This window comes from Acinonyx jubatus, chromosome B4, assembly GCF_027475565.1.
Source record: "Acinonyx jubatus isolate Ajub_Pintada_27869175 chromosome B4, VMU_Ajub_asm_v1.0, whole genome shotgun sequence".
Lineage (NCBI taxonomy): Eukaryota > Metazoa > Chordata > Mammalia > Carnivora > Felidae > Acinonyx > Acinonyx jubatus.
Window position 1 is genome coordinate 19056596 of NC_069387.1, and position 23865 is coordinate 19080460.

At 40.2% G+C, this 23865-nt stretch overlaps 1 protein-coding gene across 14 annotated transcripts in view; it reads right to left on the reverse strand.

Moving 5' to 3' along the window:
- NEBL (nebulette) overlaps nucleotides 1–23865 on the reverse strand; it is a 356435-nt gene that overhangs the window by 36312 nt on the left and 296258 nt on the right. For 10 of the 14 annotated variants that reach the window (XM_027073573.2, XM_027073571.2, XM_027073569.2 and 7 more), the window contains 7 exons: nucleotides 20890–21000; nucleotides 18136–18246; nucleotides 16094–16204; nucleotides 10939–11049; nucleotides 10660–10770; nucleotides 7628–7732; nucleotides 5173–5265 (listed from right to left, as the gene is read on the reverse strand). The exons of 2 other annotated variants lie outside the window; for them this stretch is intronic. In XM_027073573.2, the coding sequence (XP_026929374.2) occupies nucleotides 5173–5265; nucleotides 7628–7732; nucleotides 10660–10770; nucleotides 10939–11049; nucleotides 16094–16204; nucleotides 18136–18246; nucleotides 20890–21000 (753 nt within the window). The remainder of the gene's footprint in view (nucleotides 1–5172; nucleotides 5266–7627; nucleotides 7733–10659; nucleotides 10771–10938; nucleotides 11050–16093; nucleotides 16205–18135; nucleotides 18247–20889; nucleotides 21001–23865) is intronic. 2 more of the 14 variants (XM_027073568.2, XM_027073575.2) reach the window with 1 other exon arrangement.

Sequence of the window (23865 nt, forward strand, 5' to 3'; positions counted from 1 at the left end):
TAAAAATAAAAATCCTACGTTCCTCTCATCGGCAAGGAGGATGGCACCATGCCTGCCCCTTCGTGACAGGCTGTCACTGCGGAAACACACCCCGAACCTCAAAGTTTCCTTATCTACAAAGTGCCCACGTGGGAAGGCCTGTGCTCTGACTCGCATTTATGGAAATTTTCCTGACCTGCCGTGTTGAGGTGCTCTTTCTTAGCTGGAGGATCAGGCCCCAACATTTGTGGTCAGTTTTCCGGCAATTCTGCAACACCCCGGGAAATAAATGAGCCTCCAGCACAAAGGAACAGAATGGTGGGTCCATCAAATGAATCTTTGACAGGCAAAAGTTAAACTGGAGGTTAAAATCCTATTATAAGGAACTCCACAGGGACGGTCTTAATGATCTTCCGGAGTTTAAATTTAGTGTAAGGGAATTTTTTTTTTTTTTTTTTTTAAGACATCACAAGACCTTCAGGGCCTGCAGATAAAATGCACCCGGGATGCACACCCTTAACCGTGAGTGTGCCAGTGAAGAGAAGCTTGACAAGCCTGGAAAATAAATGACAAAGGGTCAGGCCCCTTCCGTGTGGCAGCTTTCCTCAGCGGGCGGCTTTCTTTGTGCCGTGATATGTAGTTGAGAGTTTAGGCAGATTCTGTGTCCGTGTCTGTGTCTGCGTTAAAGTGAGAAAAGATCCAGTGTAATCTCTACGGATGGCAGGATATAAGGAAAGATTACTCCGAGTAGAGCTCGGAGGGGAAAAGTCTGCTGAATGGCATTACGGATGTGGAGAAACTATCGTAACCAATGTCTGGTGGATGTAAGTTTGGGGAAATCAAACTGATAATGGCGACTGTTCATGTCTTGTTTTCATCCATTCACAAATATGCTAAGTGCTCTCCAGGTAATACCTCCCTTAATGGTATGGCTCCTGTGTCACAGATAAGGAAATTGAGGCTGGGAGAGGTTGGTGGCTTATAAAGGTTACACAGCAGGTAAGGGCTGGAGCTGGGATCAAGCCAGGAGACCAGGGTCCACATTCTTCCCCTTATTCCCTATTGTCCAAATTTCTACCGTGTGCACACCACTTGCCTTATGTCGGGCCAGCTATCAACTGTGCTGTGATTTGCAGTAGTCGTCTTCCATCAAATTAGGTCACTATTATCTTCAAATAAAGTTATTTTATGGGAGTGTTATGTGTCTCTGATAAATTGAACACGACTATCCTTTCCTTTTGAAAAAGAGATACATTAAAACAATACAATCCCTAAATCATGGCCTGCTCATGGGCCAAGCACCTATCATTTATATACCAACCATACTTTAGGAAACACTGGGGTTCCCGACGTGACTCCTTAGAGCCCGAATCACAATTTCTCTCTCACCATCATCTTCTGCCGTCTTTCATCGCATGCACCCATCACACTAAACCTTCCTCTCCTTGGACAGAACCTGGACTCTGAACAGGTTCAGTTTGCTCTGCCAGGAAGGCACTTCTTCACGACATCCACCCCCCCAACTGTGATTAATTCTTCAAGATCCAACTCAAATGTTACTCTTCCTCCGAGGGCTTTCCTCTCTCTCTCAAGGACATACCCTTCCTTCTCTGCGTTTCCACAACACTTTGCAAAGGGAATACTTGCTTATCATTAAACGACACACTGCGCGTAAAGTACTCCAAAAGCCTCGTAAACAGTCAATAACTATTAATTATGGTTACAGCACTTAATGCATAATGGGTATTTATGCCTCTGTCTGTTTCTCCTAGAGGCCTTGAGGATCCTCACTCATCTTTGAATTTCCCAAGAACAAGAACAGAGCAGGCATTCAGTTAACATGTTCTCGGATAAATAAATGCACGCACGAAGTGTTGTGCTAGTCCAACAGAAAGAAGGGCGAAATCCTATCTCCACCTTCCAGGAACGGGCCCTCCAGCAACAGAATGCATCATGGGACTTCACCTGTGTGAGTGCTGGGCCCCCCATTGTCTGCTGCCACCCAGTAAAATAGAAAACAGTACTTAAAGAAACATGATCACACATTGCTGATGTTCTCCTGGTTTTCTTTGGCTCTCTTAACTCTGGAGGATCGGAGATGGCTGTTGCCTGCTTTCTCTCTCCTTTGTATTTCACCTGAATAATGTACTGAAAGAACAATGCGGGTTTTATTCAACACAAGGCTTGCAAGGTAAGAATTCTGCATTTGTAACCATTACATAGTTGAACTTTTTTCACCGCCAACGTTAATTTTCCTTCCATGGGAACACAAATTTTTATTTCAGCGGGTGATGCTTTTAGGATTCCTTTATCCTAAAGTGTAAATAAACTCATATTTATTCACCTAGCCATACTACAGGAGTTTATTTAATTACAATAAGCAAATGCCGCTTACGAGAATAAGTTTTATCATTAGGCAGATACACACACACACACACACACACACACACACACAGAAAAACCTTGGGAATTATCTTAAGTAATATAATAACTTATCATTTTTCTATCTGAAAAGCCGTTTCTACTCACTAATGTATGAATTACAATTTATCATGCATTTAAAGTCCAAAGTCAAACCGAGTTAGGGGCAGAGTCTTCGGGAAGACTGCTTATCTGAGTGAGAGCACACAAATAATCCAGGATAAGGAAAAAAATTAAGTGGCCACAATAAAAGAAGAGAAAGAGGAAGGTGGAGGGAAATGTACTAAAAGCAGAGGCCATGACCTCTGTTCACTATGGAAGGGCCAGTGGCAAAAAGTCAGGAAGTGTCTTGTACCCACATAATCACGTTATACAAAGCCAGCCTGTATGTCGTCTGGCACCCATTCTATTCAAAAGCCCTTCCTTCAAATCCATTTAGAGGAAGATCAACCAGACAAAAATGATAAAGCCAGCACACTGCTAGGCATGGGACAAGAAACAGCTCTTTAAATTTATGAAAAGATTAGTAATGCCATCCTATCTGGTGGTATTTTAATATGTCTAAAATTCATGGAAGATTAGATTCAAGAAAAAGGACACACATAAATATTTATTTGTATGCAAACACAGGCTGGATTTAAGAGGCACATGCTGAAATTTAGCAAAGACTTAAATCTACACAAAACAGGGTTTAGAAATCACTTGGTAATGTTTAAATGATGAAGGCTGAAATCCACACTGACAGTCGCAAAGAAAAGGTAACCTAAATATCTAAGATATCATCCATGTCCTAGTAGCCGTAGGTTGAATGTGGGTAGCAACAACAATGTTAGCTCAGATGTGAAACAGTTAAATTGAGAATACACCAAGAAAGACTACCTCTAAATAAGATTCAAAAACACTCCTTAACAGAGAAAGCTAATAGCTAAAAGGCTTGTACGGTGGAGGTGGAAAATGTCGAGATCTTTAAATGTTAGAGAATCATATCTTCGTTTGACAGATCTAGCTAATCTTGAAAGGGCAACTTTCCATTTGAATACTAAGCAGGAGTTTATGGCCCAACCTTATAGAGATACAGAACTACACATTTATTGTTTGCTGGAAAAGGCAGTGGGACGCTGGAAAAAGAAATGATAAACCGCACTACTCTGTGCGATTTTCCTCGGGTGAGAAGCTAAACATGATTAAAGATGAACATTTTTGTTTTTCAGATGACTCTAAACTAATCAAAAAGGCAGTCATTTTACTGCAGGCAATGGAATCGCCTACCACAGAACATTTATAACACTGTATCTCAGTACACTGATGGGTGCATTTCAAATATTATCATTTGAAAGTGAAGGAAACAAACATTTCATCCTTCTCTGCCAAACAAACTTCTCCAGCTGGACCCCAGCATTGCCTGACACAGGCTCTCGCCATGGTGGATGGGAACACCCTCATTGTAAGGTCTTCTCTGTAAGCCTCCTTCAGGAGCTAGCTTCATTCAGACTACAGAAATTTTACTGCACTAGTATTCTGCAGATTTTTTTGAAATATGATTTAATACAGCATTACCTTGCCTTTTCTATTTTTTCTCTGCAAAAGCCAACGCATACTCATACTCTAGAATGCCACATACTGTCTTGACTGATATGTAAGTCTAACCAGACCAGTCCTACTTGAATTAGTTAACGAAAGGCTCTGTGTCTAAGAGCGAAGGTGAAGAGAAAGGTCACGAAAGGGATTTCAGGGGTGCCTGGGTGGCTCAGTTCGTTGAGCACCTGACTCTTTATTTTTATTTTTATTTTGTTTTGAGAGAGAGAGTGCAAGCAAGGGACAGGGGCAGAGGAAGAGGAAGAGAGAGAGAGAGAGAGAGAGAGAGAGAGAGAGAGAATCTCAAGCAGTCTCCATGCCCAGCACGAATCCCAACATGGGGCTTGATCCCAAGACCCTGGGATCATGACCTGAGCCAAAATCAAGAGTCAGACACCCAAAGGACTGAGCCACCCAGGAGCCCTGAGCATTTGACTGAGATGCTCTGAAAATGGGCGCTCTCTCTCTCTCTCTGAAAAAAAAAAAAAAAAAGAAAAGAAAAGAAGGGGATTTCAGGGAAGAACTTTATGACTTCCTCAACAAGAAACTAAATATCCATGGAAGAATTGTTGTTGGTAAAGGCAGCAATTATTCATTGTAAATTGTCAAGCACTGAATGGAGAAGTTTTTTACCCATCACAGTACTTGCTCCTTGCCTCCCCTACCCTTCCCCCCAAGCTCAAAGGTAACTGGAGGGTAAATTATTTTACAAATCATGGTGAAGGTGCATGTTTTTGTTTGGCTGGGAGCTGGAAAAAGAAAAAGGCAAACGGGGCCTTTGAAACCTTCTCTTAAGCCACCAAATCAATGTGCTAAGGGCCTTTAATCATTCTACAGGGTAAAATTTCTTTCCTCCAAGTTGTGGAGAGGTACTGAAATTTATCTTTTCTCTGAAAAATTTAATACAGTTAAAATTCTGTTCAAAAGATGAAATCTAATCCCAGATTTCATTACTGGACTATTAAAGTGATCTATCTCTTGTGCACTATGATATATCAAGATGAAACACTGCTTTAGGTTCAAGGGGAACAAGGCTACAGTTTTCCTTCTGAAACTGAGACCTTTGATATTTGATGAAACAGCATTTTAACAAAGCGAAGAATAAAAGAAAAGCAGCCAGTTTAGCAAAGAACTGAAAACATTTATCTAGCTGATGTTTGCTTTTGGAAAGGATAATTAATGCTATGGAGAACTTACTGAACTAATATTCTGCTGATTTTTCTTCACTCGTTCAGTCTCTGGAGTATCTTTTATGGCCGTGCCAGCTCCTACTTCTTTCTTATAAAATACCTTAATTATAAGAGAAGGAAAGAATAACTATAAGCGTATTAGAATTCAAGTCCTAGATTAGATTCTTGTAAAAGAAAGACGATGTCTCAGGTTCTCAAGTAACGTGAATACAGCCTCTATTTACAAGTACCAAGGTCATATCAATCAATTGAATAATCCATTATCACAATAAATGCCCAATTCTGGTTTCATATTGCATAGTATTCCCCAAGTAACCCTCTCATACTTGTTCTAGAGCATGCATGCTACCCTAGGTGGCCGCAGATTATTTGGTCTAAGGATGTAAGTTGGCAAACTAGAGTTCCCGGCTTTAAATATGAATATATGTCACATGTGTGTTTGAGGAAAATCAAAGTGCATATTATAAAAGCTTACCAAGCAGCATCATTTAATTCAAAAACAGCATGAAATTTTAAGCAAGTGCTACTCTCCAAACACAAAGATGCCTTCATTCTCTTCAAAGAAAACACTGGTTCTGTCACCAACATCAAAGTTTCCTCATTCTGTTTCCCTTGTCTTCCACTTATTCATTAACCTTCCCACATGTCTCTCCACTCCTACCAACAGCCACCCCTTTCAAAGACAAAGCAAACTGGGGTGCCTGGGTGGCTCAATCGGATAAGTGTCTGACTTCAGCTCAGGTCATGATCTCATGGTTCGTGAGTTCGAGCCCTGCGTTGGGCTCTGTGCTGACAGCTCAGAACCTGGAGCCTACTTCGGATTCTGTGTCTCCCTCTCTTTCTCTGCCCACCCCCCGCCCCCGCTCGTATTCTGCCTTTCTCTGTCTCATAAATAAATAAATATTTTAAAAGACAAAGCAAAACAAAAAAAATGTTTACAGAATAATAGAATAATTGTAAGAAAAGCATGTGAGGACAGAACCACTCCCTCTGTTGAGACTAGGTAATCCAGGAGGCCCTGGTGGGGGTAGGAGAGTAGGCCCCAGAGATGTTTTCCTCCACAAGATAAAAATCTAGAATACCATGGAATCACAGGAGATAAGGGTGGAAACAGCTTTTTTCCCAGATCTTCCCTTCCAGCCAGACTTTTCCATTTATTAGCACACCTGCTTTGAAAGCCCCAGAGGCACCTGTCTAGCACACCTTGAGGTTTGGAGCTTGCCAATTTATTTCAAAGTAGAAAAGATTCCAAAAGCCCTCAGACTTAACACAATATACAGTTTGATGAGACATTTGTTTAACTCCTAAAGGACTAATGAGCTAGTTCTACATAAAAATATTGGCTGTTTGGTCAATTTTTATAATTTTATAATTCAAATTTATGTATCCATTAAATGTAGACCCAGTCCCTTAATTCTTATCCCTGAAAATAAAAAATATGAAAGTTTAAGAATCGGTTACAAACTAGTAAATCCCTAAATACATTATCATTTTAAATCAGTGACCTGCAAGAAAATCACTTCATGTGATTATTCTCTTCTTTGAAGTAAAATCTGTGTAGAAGATTAAGACCTCCTTCCTAAGTAAAATTTTAAATTTCAGTTAAAAAGAACTCTTGCTTGTACCAAAGAAGAAGATTTGAATTTGTAATTCCAAAACAATCATGATAAATTATACCTTGTAAGAACATTTGGTACTATTAACGAACAAACAAGAGGCCCAAAATGGAGTCACTTATGTTAAACCCCATCAAGACTTAATACCTAACCTAATTGCAGTTTCAGCCTCTCCCAAGAGCAGAATTTTAAACCAATCAGCCTGGAATTTCCTGATCAGCGCTAGAGAGGTAATCTGCATGATAGACCCCCACCCTTTTCCTAGGGAAGGTGACCTTGTCTGAAGCAATCCTGCCTTTTCTCTTGCTAATAACTTCCTTGTCCTGCAGCTTTGGCCTATAAAGGCCTTACATTTTGTACCTCTCTACTGATCATCCTCTATTTATTTGTTAGATGGGATGCCTCCTGATTCCTGAATCATTGAATAAAACCAATTAGATCTCTAAATTTACTGGATTGAATTTTAGTTCTTTAAAAATGTTTTATTTTAACGTTTACTTATTATTGAGAGACAGAGTGTGAGCATGGGAGGGGCAAAGAGAGAGGGAGACACAGAATCCAAAGCAGGCTCCAGGCTCTGAGCTGTCAGCACAGAGCCCGATGCGGGGCTCGAACTCACAAACTGCGAGATCATGATCTGAGCAAAAGTCAGATGCTTAACCGACTGAGCCACCCAGGCACCCCGAATTTGGTTCTTTAAAAAAGTACTCTTATTATGTTAAAGAAGTAAAGATAATATGTTTGACAGAAAATTCAAACAATGCCACAATCAGACAATGAGGAACAAAGGCCCTCCTAACGGAAACAAAATTTCAAGGTGGCAACTGTCAGGGAATTACTACTCACCGCACTAATGTTTTGTTGAGTTGTCTTGATTCTCTGCATTTCAGGACTATCTGCCACTGAAGAATAGTTAGAAAGCATCTTCTCTGCTTCGTCTTTATACTTTTTCTAGAAATAGAAACAGCTAACATGAATCTGAAACTGTGTGTGCGTTTGTGTGTGCCCACAGGCATGAGAGATAGAAAGAAAATGATGCCTCTTCCATATATGTTGATTCAAAGCAGTTGTTGAGGTGACAGCAAAAATCAAGGGAGTAAGCAAACAGAGTAAGAAAACAGAGTAGAAAAGTGGCCTCCCCTCTTCTCAGGCGATGGTCCCCACCCTAGTCCATTCAAAGGCCTCTGGAGGGCTTGGCCTCTGTGTCACTCCTAAGTTTAGAACCTTGTGATATTGTGATTTATAATAAGATATATCTATGGTCTTTGTCCCTATTTCTTGCACAGAACTCCTAATACCCTCAGAATTTCTTGTGGTGAGAGTGATGAAGGTATCTCTTGCTATGTTAACGAAATGGTATTTGGACACACTGAAGTATGGGACTGGTTGCCAAGGAAACCAAACTTGTGATTAAAGGGTTGGACCTTTCAGTCCCAACCCCCAACCTCTGGGGATGGGAGAGGGGCTGGAGGCTGAATCGTCACCAATTGCCAATGAGTTCATCAGTCATGCCCTATGTAATGGAGCCTCCATAAAAACCCAGAAGGAGAGGGTTCAGAGAGCTTCCGGGTTGGTGAACATTTGGAGATTTGGGGGAAATGGTGAATGAACCTGGAGGGGGCTTGGAAGTTCTGCGACCTTTCCCCATGCTCTCTTCCATCTGGCTGTTCTGAGTCATAACTTTTTATAATGACCCACTGATCTAGTCAGTAAAATGTTTCTGAGTTCTGTGAGCTGCCCTAGCAAATGAATCGGACCCAAGGAGGGGGGGGTCCCAGGAACCTCTGGTCTATAGCCTGTTGGCCAAAAGCACAGGTGACAGACAGCTCGCAACTAGTATCTGAAGAGGGGAGGGGGACAGTCCCGTAGGACTGAACCCTCAACCTATGGAACTTGGTGCTGTCTTCCAGTAGATGGTGTCAGAGATGAGCTGAATTCTCCCATACCCGACTGGTGCCTGAGAACTGGCCGTCGGGGTGGGGAAGCCTCCACATACATGCATTGGAATTGGTGACGAGAACACAGAAGAAACCTACTCTTTGATGAGCAGCCCTGTCCCTGTTCAAAGGAGCCCTGAGAGCTCCTGCAAGTAAGCTGGCTCTCTCCACCCGCTATGTCTCACGCTTCTGGATTTATGCTTTTTGCTTCCTACTTCAGAAAAAGAGACATTTGTATAATGGAAAGGTACTAGCATTTCTGTAGTTGAGATAAAAATCTCAGTTCTTCTGTCTGGTAAATGTATTACTACTGAGAGCCCCAATACCTTCTCTGAGTACCAGCATTTTTACATTGCAGGTTTGGTTCGAGACCCTCATTAACACACCGAATCAACCCCACAAGCAGATACTATCACTGTCTCCCCTTACAGATGGGGAAACTGAGACACGAGCTAAGGAGTGTCAGAGCAAGGATTTGAACCCAGGCACTCTGGGTCTAGAGCCAGCGAAGTTAGCCATGATGGCATGCTGCGGCTTGTGAAGAAAGGTAATTATTATTGAGACTCAGCACAGCATCATTACAACTGTATCCTAAATAATTAAAACTCCTTGAAGTTAGATGTATCCTTCTGTCACACATACACAAAAGCAATGCTATCAAGTTAAAGCAGGAATTCTGATGGTTCAGGTGTCACTTCCTATGGAAAGCCTTTACCCCTGATGCCTTACTTCCTGGTGGCATACATCACGCTTTGTAATATTTGCATGATTATTGATTATTAGATTAGTCTGCAGTTCCCCAAAGGCAAAACCAGGTCTAGTTTTGCATGTAAATGAAAGTATTTTCTGAATGAATGAATGAGATTGGCATTCTAGACACAGTAAATTTCCTCCACTGATCCCAATGGCCATTTGCCTATTTGACGTATTTACTTCTAAGTTTAGTCAGCCGATATAGCCAACTTCTACAAGTTCATGTGCCAGCATGAGACATTGAGGACAGACGAACACGCACTTCAGGACCATCCAACAGCTGTATCATCTGAGGAGGCCGCGAAGCACACAAGTCCTCTGGCATTTGACGGCCATCAGGACACCCCCTTTTGCACCAGCAGGTGTTTGGACCCACTGCTTACGTTTTAACTGGAATGTTAACAAATTTGGTCAGATTTTGTTGAAAAGTATCTTCTTCATAAATCCCGTTAATCAAATGTAATTCCTTGGTCAGTTTTCCATAACCCTTTTAATTTTTCATTCCCCTTTTATTATTTTTTTTTCCATTGGGATGCACTCTTTTCCTTGTACATTGGATAGCAAAGACAATATTCACTAATGAATTTTTTGCCCGGATCAGATTTTATCAAGAACTTCTTCTTCCATTGCATATAGTCTTTTGTGGTCATATTCATATCCAGCTTTTCTATGAGAGTTTTTTTTTTTTTTCTTCTAAAGGGTTTTCTAGAGGACATGTGACAGGTAGGTACACTTGGTAAATTAAATCTTACCAAGAAAACAGTTCTTCTCTTAATTTTTAGTTAATATTCTATTTCACCTTCCACCTTGTGTGGTTTTAGTCACTCTTAGTTGGAGCTGATTGTTTTAAGGATAATATGCATTATGAAACGGTTAAAAGACAAACTCATTTTGTAATCATTTTCTGCAATGTGAGCACTGGATTCAAGTGTGCAGAGTCAAAAAATAAAAATAAAAAGATCAAAATGTCGTTGGACTCAAACAGGGGAGCCCGGACACTCAGTAACATCCACTGAATTGAATGTACAGCACTTGTCCCTTTTGTTAGTGAGATTAATCAAGTTTGGCCAACAGCTCCTTTATAATAGAGTGCACTGACTTTGAATACAATGCCCTCAAAAGATATCAATCTTAGAGACACACGAAGCATATGGTGATTGAATATCAGCAGAACGCATTCCTACCAACCTGGCTATAGATCTCCGATGCCCTCTTGGCTCGAAGCATGTCCGGGATGTCCATGCTTATTTGCATCCCTTTCCCTTTAATTTCATTTTCCAAGTCTTTCTTATATTCTTTCTAAAAGAACAGAAAATAATCTTCAGAGCTTTGCTTAACCTTCCATCGTAATGCAGATATTTGCGTGTTTGACTGTCAAAGCCACACGTGTGAAGACGCCATTTACGCTTTTTCTACACACAACTCACTGTGTCTGATGTCAACCTTGTATCCCCATCTGTTTCTTACCTGGCTGGCCATTTCGGATGCCTTCTTAGCTCTCTGGATATCAGGAGTGTCTGTGCCCACCTGCATGCCCTTCCCTTTTATTTCAGTTTCCAGATCTCTCTTATAGTCTTTCTGGAGAAAATAAAACACGCAGTGAGGGCTCCACGTGAATTTGAAAAACCGTTGAAAACTGTGATGTCATTTTGACATCAGGATCATGGCTTTTGACTCTTACTTCTTTTATTTCTACAAAACTAGGAAGAGTTTTAACTTGTGGGAGGAACATGGCTTGGAGTGACTTATTCACAAGTAATCAGAAGGCTGTTTTCTACTAACCTGAATTAGGAGAGAGAACACAGCCAAGGGGAAAGTTTTTATATTTCAATATGATCAAATTGATCAATTATTGGTTAATATATAATTCATCTGATGAATATCAATAAAACGTGATTGTAACACTGTCACTTTTTGCTCTGTAGTGAGTCATTGTTGGTTGCTTTTCTGGAATCCAGTCCCTCTTTCCCCCACCCCTCCCCCATTAGCTCCCTGACTGGCCAACAGGCAACTCACTGCTCCCCCAATGCAGTTGGGTGAGACTGGCCTAAGTCTGAGGGTCCTCTTGGGCTTACATAAATCATTAGACCCCATCCCTGGTGCTTCGTGACTGCTCCAGGGATAAGGGTGATTCTTTTACTACACAAGATATCAAGAAGTTTGTCTTCTTCTAGACATGGATGGAGAAGAAGGGGACCCCAGGAGCCGCGAAAAGCCTCTTTGCAAACAGAAGAAAGCCCGCCTGAGACCCGAAAATAGAAACTGAAACCGAATCACATGGTCTGGGCTCCAGATCAAGCCGTGCCTAGGGCTTCCTCTACTGTTTGGTTCTAAGAACAATAAATTATCTGAGCCGCTTAAACTGAATTATGTGTTACTCACAAAACAGTCATAATTACACAGACACAACATGGCTCAGAGACTTGTCACTTTTGAAAACTCATCATAAAAAATAGAGCAAGATGTACACAAGTTGTACACTTTTCTGTACGTATGTATTCTTCAATGAAAAATTTTGTTCAAAGAAAACGATTGACTGTATCTAATTAAATTTCTTCTGAAACAGTTATTTCCTATTATGTTGACATACTGTAGATGTGCCATAATCGAGATTTGTACATTCCCTGTATAGAGTAAATGTTGGCTTGCTTATTTGTCATATCCTAAATTTTAAAAGGTATAAACAAAGATCTCAATCGCAGAGAAATATTATATTTTGCCCTATCTTCTATTTATAACTTGGCCTATTTTCACTGACTCAGAGCCTCAACTTCACTTTTCTGAATACAGTTTAAGTAATACTATTTAACTTGCAAGATCACAAAAGTCATTATCAGTATGTCTATAAAAAGCCCCCCATTTTCAGTAAGCCTCTTTAAGGCCCTGAAACAAAGCACTTCATTTGAAGGATAACGTATGTAGAAAGTGAGGAACCGGGGTGCCTGGGAGGCTCATTTGGTTGAGTTTCCATCTCTTGGTTTCAGCTCAGGTCATGCATGATCTGATGGTTTCGTGAATTCGAGCCCCACATTAGGCTCTGCATTAGAAGTACAGAGCTTGGTTAGGATTCTCTCTCTCTCTCTCTCTCTCTCTCTCTCTCTCTCTGCCCCTTTCCACTCACAATCTCCTTCTCTCTCTCTCTAAATAAATAAATAAACATTTACATTTTTTTAAAAAAGAAACTGAGGCACTGATCATACACAGCCACCACGGTCCCAGGGTAGAAGTATGTCACTTAATTTTGCAATATGAATATTCAAATCTAAAAGCGTTCTAAAGCACATAGACTACATAGGACACTAGTGACATCATTTCTGTATTAATGCACAATAAAACACTCTAAAACTTAGAAGGCTTAAAACAACATGACAGCACCTTTATTCCAAAAGGCAAGCCCCGTGCACAAGAGCTTTTAGAGGCTCTGTCTGAGTCATGTTTGCTAATGTCCTCTTGGCTAAAGGAAGTCCTATGGTCAATTCCATAGGTATTGGAGGGTTTAACTATTGGGAGTCATTCATGTAGCAATATATACATCATTCATTTCTTTGAAAAATTAAACCTTGAACTACAGAAAAGTCCCAAAGTTTGGCTGAAATGAATGTGAAAGCCTGTCAATTGGGTAAAATGGGACATGGCTATGATTACACACAAATGAGATCTTTGGATGGCAAAGATAATAACATCACCACAACCCTGATGTATGGGCAATCATAGGACAGCTGACCCCCCCAGGCCTTTCTCCCCCCTCTTCTCAATAACTAGCATCCAGCCCTAAGGTACACAGAGAAATTGAAAGCAGCATATGGTTGAGTAAAACAAATCTATATCATTAGAAGGAAAGACATGACATTCTAACATGGCATAAAAGGAGTATGTCTTAGAAACCTGTCTTAGGTAAAAATGTAAAATCGCAAATTTATGTTCTTTCCACATTGTTTTCTCTAGGGCAAGGATGCTTTCTTTTGGTTTCAATTCTCAGGCCCATGAGGATGATTTTGAATCCTCTTCTCCAGCCTCGAATCCCTCACTCCCAACCCCCTTACCCCAATCCAGTACCTTGAATTGGATATTGCCCTCTCCTAATAAAGAGACAAATTTCAGAGAATTGTAAGTAGTGATTTGGTAGTTTCTTGGTAGTTAATTACGTGGCCCAAGGAAGCCACCACTAAAAAGTACGATTAAATCTACGAAATGAGTGACAAGACAGAGCTTGGACTAGGGCAGAGCAAAGTGGATGGATTTAGAAACCATGTTGGGGGTGGAGTCAATAAAGTTGCCGACAAAAGGAATCTCAGTGGCTTCTGAGACCTCACTGATGCCATTTGCTGAGAAGGGAGTGGAAAAGGAAAGCAGATCTGGGGGAAAATTAAGGGTTCTGGTTTTGGCACATGATATCGAGAGCATGTTAGTACACTTCACGTGCCGTTTACATGTGGCGATGCCTGTGACACATCGAAAGGTAAATGGTTGCATATTCACATCCATGTTATGAAACACTTAATCCTCCTGTAAGAATGAGGTAGAACTAGGGGCGCCTGGGTGGCTCAGTCGGTTGGGTGTCCGACTTCGGCTCAGGTCACGATCTCGCGGTATGTGAGTTCGAGCCCCGCGTCGGGCTCTGTGCTGACTGCTCAGAGCCTGGAGCCTGTTTCGGATTCTGTGTCTCCCTCTCTCTCTGACCCTCCCCCGTTCATGCTCTGTCTCTCTCTGTCTCAAAAATAAATAAATGTTAAAAAAAAATTTTTTTTTAAAGAATGAGGTAGAACTATATGAAGTAACACGGAAAAGGGTCCATGATACGAAGTGAGAAAAACAAAGCACAGATCAAAACACATGGTATTTACGGATTTTTAAGTCCATTTGTGCCTCGTGTATGTTTATTTTATTACACATAAAAATAGATCTGGAAGGTTCTACGGCAAATTTGCAACAATGGCAATGTCTCAGGAGAAGAATGGAAGGAGAGGTCTAGTGAAAGATTTGCAAGCGCCTGTTTGGCATGCAGTCCCCCAACTCCACCAGTTCTAAATGAAACCCCTGTTGGTCAAGCATCTTACGCCATCCCCAGATGCTTTGTCTAGACCAGTTAGAATCATCCCATCCCCCTGGCCAGTCCCTAACCCTGGGCATGCAGCACCTGGCAGTTAATCAGTGGCTGCCTCCTACCCTCCAGATTTCCCGAGAGGAGTCAATCCTGAGCCAGCTCTTCCTGGGGTCACTGCAAGGGTCACATTACAGCTCTCAGGGTAGTTCCACTGAACCCGCCCTGCCTCCCACCCCCCTGCTCAGCCTTGAGGTAAGTGAGCAGCATGCCTTAACGTGCACCCCAATATTCTCTTTATAAATGCTTCTCACAAAATCACCTCTTTCCAAATACTCTCTGCTCCAGTGACTGACTTATTTATTTATTGTGCGAGTCGGGGAGAGTGACAGAGAGAGAGAGAGAGAGAGAGAGAGAGAGAGAGAGAGAGAATCGCATGGAGCCCAACACAGGGCTCGATCTCACGGCCCTGGGATCATGACCTCTGCCAAAACCAAGAGTTGCACACTCAGTTAACTGAGCCACCCAGGCACCCCCTCCAGTGACACCCTCGCAGTCTCAAAATTGCTGGAAAAGTTAGAGAGGGAGGGAGCCAAACCATAGGAGAATCTTGAACACTGAGAACAATCTGAGGGTTGATGGGGGGTGGGAGGGAGGGGAGGGTGGGTGATGGGCATTAAGGAGGGCACCTGTTGGGATGAGCACTGGGTGTTGTATGGAAACCAATTTGACAATGAATTTCATATTAAAAAAATAGTTAAGAAAAAAATAAAATTCCATCCTAAAATAAAAAAATAAAATTAAAAAAAATTGCTGGAGGAGTTCAAGAGGTATGGAACTGATTCTGAGGTATTTCCTTCCAAAAAATACACATATGGTCTGACTCCTGCACTGTGTTATCTGTTATCTATCATATCATAGCATCTAAGCCAAAACTTCTAAATTAAAATCCTGTCGTTACATGTATTACATGAAGAGGAAAATACTAAATGAATGAAGGTGGTCATTCATGATATAGAATACTTGAATACAAAATACTTTCATACAAAATGCTAGCCCTGCAAGAATTTCAGGCACGGTGATGAGGTCAACAGGGATTATTTCAAGAATGTGCAACCAAACCATGCAGAAATGGTTATCGCTTTCATGTTGGAGTCTCAATATGTGATTTTTCAAGTTCTGTTCAGAGAGTTGGAAACACAGATATACCAGGCAGCACGTGACCTATCCTTTAAAATAAAACAAACATAGTATGAAAACATTTATTGTAGCCTAGACGAATGTGAAATTTGTTGTATTACAAGAATAAGGTAAGAAGGTGTGTGTGTGTGTGTGTGTGTGTGTGTGTGTTCTATTAACATGACTTCCCCCCAAGTTTTCTTTGATATATTTAAAGGAAATGAGTAAAGCAGAAACTGTAAATTTTCAAACAAGCATGATGATTTGGAATGGTTTCCATTCCAAACTTCTACACTAGTCACAAAGCTTTGGGAAATTCCATGTGTTAATCAGGTTGTTAATACGATTTGTTCAATTCCAAAATACAGGTTTTAAGGCATCTGCACCATTTGCTCCACTAACCTGACTAGCTATCTCTGAAGCTTTCTTGGCATGTTGTATTTCAAGGGTGTCAGTGCCAATGTGCATCCCCCTCCCTTTAATTTTTGACTCCAGGTCTTTCTTGTATTCTTTCTGCAAAAAAAAAAAAAAAAAAAAAAGAAAGAAAAGAAAAGAAAAAGAAAAAAAAGGCTACATTTCATAATATTCATACACTCTGGGGATAAACATACTATCTATAATCAATGATACCAAAAGATGGCTGAATTTTCTGAGCTGCTTAGAACTGTATCACTATTCTCACTGAAGAAGAGTATAGGACGCTCTGAAGGTTGTTACCATACATGGTGAGAATTTTCACTGACAACGGTCTGAAGGGCTGGAGGATAGAGAAGTAGGTTTAAGAGAGTTGATGCTAGAGAAAGAAGGCTGGCTTTGAGGCCAGAGCTCTCAACTGCGGTGTGACACAAGGAATGTTTAACATTTCTGGTTTACTCATCTGCAAAATGGGCGTAATAATTCCTGCATACAGGATCCATGTGAGGATCAGTGAGAGAGCATATAGCATAGAGTCCAGGGCAGAATAAGTGTTCAATAACTGATAGCTTCTTTTGGTCTTTTACTCCTATTTTCATATGCTAAGGCTCATTTATTGCTGTTCCTTCTGCCATCATGCCATTCAACTGTATGGGGATGGACTCCGCCATTGAGAGTCTAAAACGAGTTTTCCGAGCATTACGGACAAGTGATTACAAGCTCTACATCTGAATGTGGACTGCACATGTCACCATAACAGAAAAATCTGTACAGAATTACTAATTTCAGAATGTGTGATGACAGTATTAGCCAAAGACATCATAGTGCTTTCTTTAGTTTATTTAAAGAACATGAATATGGCCAACGATGAGTATACATTTTTTAAAAACACATAAAAATTTTGAATCTTTTATATTAAAATATGATACGACTAAACTACCAAAGAAGTTAACTAAACAAATGAGTGACCATGAGAACCATACCAGATCATCCGCACATTACACTCCTCTGGCTCCAGATACAATGATTAGGACGGATGGGTGTGGGCACAGGATACAAGTGGATCCAATGAGATTCAATCCTAGGACCTTCACTGTCACTATAAGAAACAGGTGCTCACTTCCCACTGAGATTGCTGGCACAGAGGTGAGTCACCCTACTGTGAGGAGGGGCCATCACTTGGAGGCAGCCTCCCGAGGTTGAAGCAATAGAGAAGATAACAGAACTGAGAGATGAGGGAAGAGAGACATCATTTGAATTCCAACCTGAAGGAGACTTGACCTTGAACTTCGCTATTCATAAGCCAAAACATTCCCTTGGTTGCTTAACCGGGTTTGAGTTGGGCTCCTATCATTTGCAGCCTGACGAATGGGGTCACCCTCATCACCACCATCACAGGTTACCAACATCCGGGGACACAACTTTAAATTTCTCACTGCTCAATTCAGTTAGACTCTCCTCCGTGCACAGTGCCATTACCCGACACCAAAGTAACATACCACGAGGATGAAAGAAAGCACTGAGTGCTTCAGGAACATTCCATTCCTTCCTACAAGTTCCATGCCAAGTAAGCAACAGATTTCATTTCCCAAAGAGGTTGCTGTGGGCTCACCCAGCAGCTGGGGTAAGGGCTGGAGGGCTCCGCTGGGCTGGGAGCAGGAGAGCTCGTGAACTGTACTGCAATTTTTGATGGAACACAACGCCCGTCCCCAACCTTCTGCCTTTCACTTACTTAAAAGATCAAGTTAAATCTCAAAAAAGTAGTCGGGCTTCTTATTTAGTCTGATTTATGTATATTTCTCTACAGTGGGGAAACGGTCATGGTTCTCATGCCACGTGGAAAGGAGATGGTGAACATACTTTGTTTTTTTTCAGTTCATCGACTGGGAAATGACAACTAGGACATAGCTACTCGTATTCATCTCATACACAGAAGTTGTGGACTGTCTATAATCTTGGAGAAAGATTTACAGACAAGGAAATCAGCTGAGAAATCCCTGCATTCTCAGCTGGTGAATAAATATACTCACCTCACTTGCCATTTCAGATGCGCGTTTTGCTCGCTGAATGTCAAGAACGTCTGAGTTAAGTTCCATTCCTTTCCCTCTTATTTCATTTTCCAAATCTTTTTTATATTCCTTCTATGAGACAAGAACATTACAGTTCAACACTTCCTGGGACACTCTTTAACTGATAAACCGTTTCTCATGTTTTCTAGAGATCACAGAAAGGAGAAAATATTTCTAGAGGGAATGAATCAGACTCTTGAGTATTTACGCTCCTTATTTCCCACAGAGACTTCATTTTCTCTTTTAGTCATGTTTAGGGTGGCTTCCAGTATTATCAGTAATTTCCCTTTCACCCTTTCTTCCAATATATTTTGGTACCATATTGGTGCCATATTTTAAAAAGATGTCTCCCTTTTAAGTGGTGAGGAAGGTCTTAGGAATGGATGCTTCTTATTAATTATTTGAAGTATTTCTTTGAAAGCTGTCTATAAAATATGAACCACCAACAGATCACAGTTGAAAAAGAATTGAAAATTACAAAATCAAAAGGACTGATGTAGCCAAAGTTTAAAAAAAAAAACCCACTTTATTCAGATTCATAAAACCAAATAATTTCCTACAGATTGATAATACATAGTTTGAGTGTCATCTATTTTAACATTATATTTTAAGTAGATCCAAATGTCTTTACTAATATTTATATATAACTTGGGTTTTTTTTTCTGCTAATGAATTTCTTTTTTTTTCCTACTGAGTGCATTATGAAAACAATATATATCTTGATCCAATTCAACTAAGTCGCACTTATGACCAACTTGGCAGATAAAAGATGAGGCTTCCTCTAATAATAAGAAGTCATGTTCCAGTTAATTCTAGGGTTTATTTGATGTTATTTTCTCCTTGTCCAGCATAATTAAATTAGCTAGTCCTCTGCTTAACTAATAGCCTACAAGACATTGTAATGACCCGAATGTAATTTTGGAAAGAGCTCTGGAGTCCAATGATCTGGATGAAAGTCAGAGTGCTTCGCTTATTTGGTCATGTGACCTCCAAAAGACTTTAAGTAACTGAGCCTTGATTCCACACACACAGGCAAAATGAAAATAAAAATACTTTTTCCACCAATGTCTAAGGCAATTGGGAGAATGAAATGAAGTATGAAACAATATTTTGAACATTCTGAATGGCAGCATAAATGTAAAAACCATAATAAAGTAAAAACTGCAAAGACAATTTAAAGCTAAGTGCTTATACTTAGAAAAGTTACAATTTCATTAAGCTACTGAGAGTCCTTTTAAAAGAACTGAATTAGAAGATTTTTTAATCATCATCTTCTGGGCCATTTCCTATCCTGATGCATACGTTCTGAATCAATAAACCTAAAAGAAGACTCATTCAAAAAGAGAAATGAAAGAGAAAGTCAATGGCATGTACATTAAAGTCATTTATGGACCTTAAAATAGACCTTACACTGTCATTTGTATATAAATGCGAAAAAGATTTCCTTTTCAAAATTTCATATAAATAGTGCATATTTTTTAAATGGAAGACAATAATAGTAGGAAGTTGCCATTTGATTAGCCTTCAACTTCAAAAAATTTTATAGAACTGGCAGTGAGAAAAGGTAGGATAGCACAAGCACTCTTCCATAAATTATACACCTATTTCAGTCCCACATACATCGCAACAGTGAAGCACATTAAATTTCTAAAAGCAGTTCAATGGTAAAGGCCAACTGGCAGTCAGTTATTAAGGAAGTTCATGTAGGTAATTGTACTTGAATTTATTTCACCGGTTTAAGATATTTCTTTCAGGAATAGTTTCTTCAGTTCAAAATTCAGGGTGAAATGGAGGTTTCTAATACTTCCCCTTAATGTGAAAAGAATCTATTAAAAAAAAAATTTTTTGAAAGAGAGAGAGAGAGACAGAGCACAAGTGGGGGAGTGGCAGAGAGAGAGGGAGACACAGAATCGGAAGCAGACTCCATCCAGGCTCTGAGCTGTCAGCACAGAGCCAGATGGGGGCTCGAACCCAAAGATGGTGAGATCATGACCTGGCTGAGCCGAAGTCGGATGCTTAACCAACTGAGCCACCCAGGCGCCCCTAAGGAGAATCTATTTAAGCAGGGAGTTGGAAGAGCTCCAAGTTACTTTTCAGGCATTAATAAACAAAAACAAAAATAAATTTTTAAACGGATGGACTAGGAGCATGATATTTTTAATTGTTAGGTTCAAAGACCTTAATGTTCAACAAAGGTAATCCATTAATTGTGAGCCAAAATGCACGAAGTTAGGGGATGGGGAGAATCCTGCTGAGAGTAAAATGAAAAATCAACACGAGTTCCTATGGTCTATATGCTAAATATTTGTCCCCCTGAGAACACAATCCACTCATAAATAATGTGCCGTTTATTCAGACCTTCACCTTGGAGCATCTCATTTCTGCTATCAGATGTCATGAGAATGCTACAGGGGTGCTGCAGAAAAAAACCAACTGTTTATAGATCTTCCGAGATATAACCAAACACAAAATCAGAATATTTTTCAAGTTTTTTCCAGGAAATCTGGGTGAGTTTTCCCCCCAACTTGAAGTGGAAATATTAACACACACTTTCCTGTTTCTAATGAAAATGAAAAACTCTACTAACAAAGGTTAAAGTGAGAGTGGGGGAACGGATTAACATCTTAAACAGTAGAGAACTGTCGGGGAAATACTTCCTGGGTTCTTTCTTTAGCTTTCTATCACAATATTTAATAGTAAATCGCAAGATCATACCTCTTTCAGAAGGTTGGTGATGTACTTAACATGTAAAAATTCTGGAGTCTTGTCTAAATCGAGTGATGACCTTCCTTTAATCTCCTTCTCAAAATCCTCTCTGTAAACTTTCTGTTAAATAAAACCATGTAATTTTAAATTTAAGAAAATACTAGTGACTGTTGAGAAGATATTAGTACCAGAGTTCCCAGAACAAAATTGATGTTTTCCTTATATAATTCTACCCCCTCAGAGTCATCAGAGCCACAAGAACACGATTCCACCTTTACCGTAAATTTTAGAATTCTACCAAACAAAAGAACCGTTAAGTACCAACTGCCTCTGGGAGAGCGCTCTGAGTGAGGCTACTTAATGTCTTACTAGCGTGTCATTGTTTGACGTCAGCTGGATTGGAGAGGAAAACCAGTAAAGTTGGCTATTTGCGAATCACGTGACTGGTTCGTGCTAAAGGGAGTGGATCATCCACGGGGGAACAAAATCTGGTTTCAAGGAAGGCCATTTAAAGCACAATAGCATTAATGTTGAGGTTCTCACCCCTTTCAGTGTTATCCTTTTGTGAATTCAGCAAAGACCATCTCTAAAATGTAATGGAGGCTGGTGCACATTTTCCTTTAATGATTTTGGCATTGAGACTATTTCTCTACCATCTATGGGGTTTGATATGAATTAAATTACACTGTGAGGAGTCTTCTCTCCAACCTGACAAATTGTTCTCTAGGTTCACAACAAGGAATGAAAAGGGGAATGCGCACAGTGCTGTGGAGGGCAGGCATCCATACCCCCACTTGCCCCTTCGACATTCTCTGCCATCCTTTGGCTAAGATTCCCTCCATTCCAACGTTTGAACGATGCGTTTGAAAACCAATGGCAACTCATGTTTTAGGACTATAAAACCAATCTCTCCCAATAACAAAACTGTCCATCCATGTCCATCCATGTCCATACTTACCGGACAAACAAAAGCCCGTATTTTACCAGCTAAGTATTTTATTCAAATTGCATCACAAAGATGATAAGGGTAAATTTCTGCATGAGATTGTTACTAATGCAAAATGAAAAGCCATTTCCAGGTTCATAATATACTTATTGCAGAGATAGGTAATTGTATTAAGGAGTTCTCCCAAGCCACGAGGGAGGGTAAGAGAAGCATGTCGTTGCCTCACCTGTATTTGTGTCACGAACAGCAGGTTCAACAAATGACCTATGTAGAACCACACACACACACACACACACACACACACACACACACACACAGAAAAGGCCACAATAGATGTCCTGGAAATACTGAATCTAACAAAGTGATTAAGAAGTTGCATTGAGAACATTCTGAATTAAAGGAACTATAGATATTATTAAAGAACAATGAGAAATTGTCCCCTTCTTTATGTGGAACTAACCAAAATTATACGGTTATAAAGCTGAATCCAGGGCATTTCCAGACTAAAAATGTCTCTTTAAAAAAAAGTAAAAATATAAATATGGGTATGTTTATTTACTTCAGATAATTGACTTCAAAAATCCTTTCTTCTATGACAAAAATATTTTACTGAAATAAGTCATTGAGGATGGTTGATTATGACCAGAACTGGCCAACACATGACTAGGGGGGGAAAAAAAAACCTTTAGTATGCTTGTTGTCAAGAGAGCTATATTTATGAAACAGAAGACAAAGAACTTTCCAAAGCCAGATTTAGAGGTTTCTTCTAAAAAGCCGACTGATTAAACCTATACCTAGAATAGAAGAAAGTGAGAGAAGCCTAATTATAGGCTGTCACAGAAACATTAGTGACTATTCCTGAGATCATAAACACTTGGCTTTACCCATAGGAGGTTCAGGAAGCTCGTTGACAAGCTTACCTCTTAAGGATAAAAACCATCCCTAAGCCAGATGGTTCTCTCTGTGTCCACTTTGTTGGATATCTTTCACATCGACTGATCTAAAATTTTCAGATATTTTATGTTTCTAGCCTTTAGAGGATAAATTTGGTCTCAAGATATTTTCTATTGGGAGATTTCTCTCTCTCTCTGTCTCCTCAAACCCTGCTGAGCAGAAACATAATTGCTGAGCCTAAAAATCCAATAGCCAATGGCTATAATTAAAAGGAAAACATGTCTCAGCCTCTGCAAAAGATAATTCCCCCCTAGCGACAATATCAGAAATCAGAATAGTGAAAATTGAAAGCCAATATTAACAAAAGGCCCACTCAGCCCCCAATGTAAGCAAACTCCACAGCATATAATAAATGTATTACTACAGTTAAACCTTAAAGCTGTTTGCGCCTGATGTCAAAACAGCCAACCAAAAGGAATCGATTAGTTCATTTGACAGATTTTTATTTTCAGTTGGCAACATTTTATTTTCCTTTTGTACAAGGTAGCCACAGCAATGGTAAAGGCAAAGGTAGCAGACTTCTAGAAACAACAGCACTTTTCCAGTGCAGAAGGTGCCTTTAAAATTCCTGTCATCGGCATAGCGAAATCTGTTCTTAGGGAATCTTTCCCTTTTGAGGGTCCATCCCCAACAGAAAAAAAATCAACTGAGCATTTCATGCAAAGAAAAACAAGTTGGCCTACTTTGCCCATTGACTCTCTAAGAAGAAGATTCTCTTTATGTTTGGGGGGATGGTTGTTTGTTTTTTTAATCCATCTGGTTTTTATGACTTTAAGTGAGGGGACTATTTGTTTTCTTCCATGAGTCCGTGTTTCTCAAAGCGTGGTCGCTGGACCACCAACATCAGAAGCTCCCGGGATATTGTTAAAACCCAATTCCCAGGCTCCACAGCAAGACCCACGGAAGCACATCCTGAGGCAGCAGCGAGGGATGTGTCTTCCCAGTATGCTTCCCTGAGACACAGAGTTCAAACACCACAGCCACGGGCAGGAAGAAGGGCCGGGAAAATGGGGTCTTCAGAAGAAAAAGTACAGAGAGGATCAAAGAGAAGCAAAACAGGAACATGTCCCTTTGTGAATAAAGCA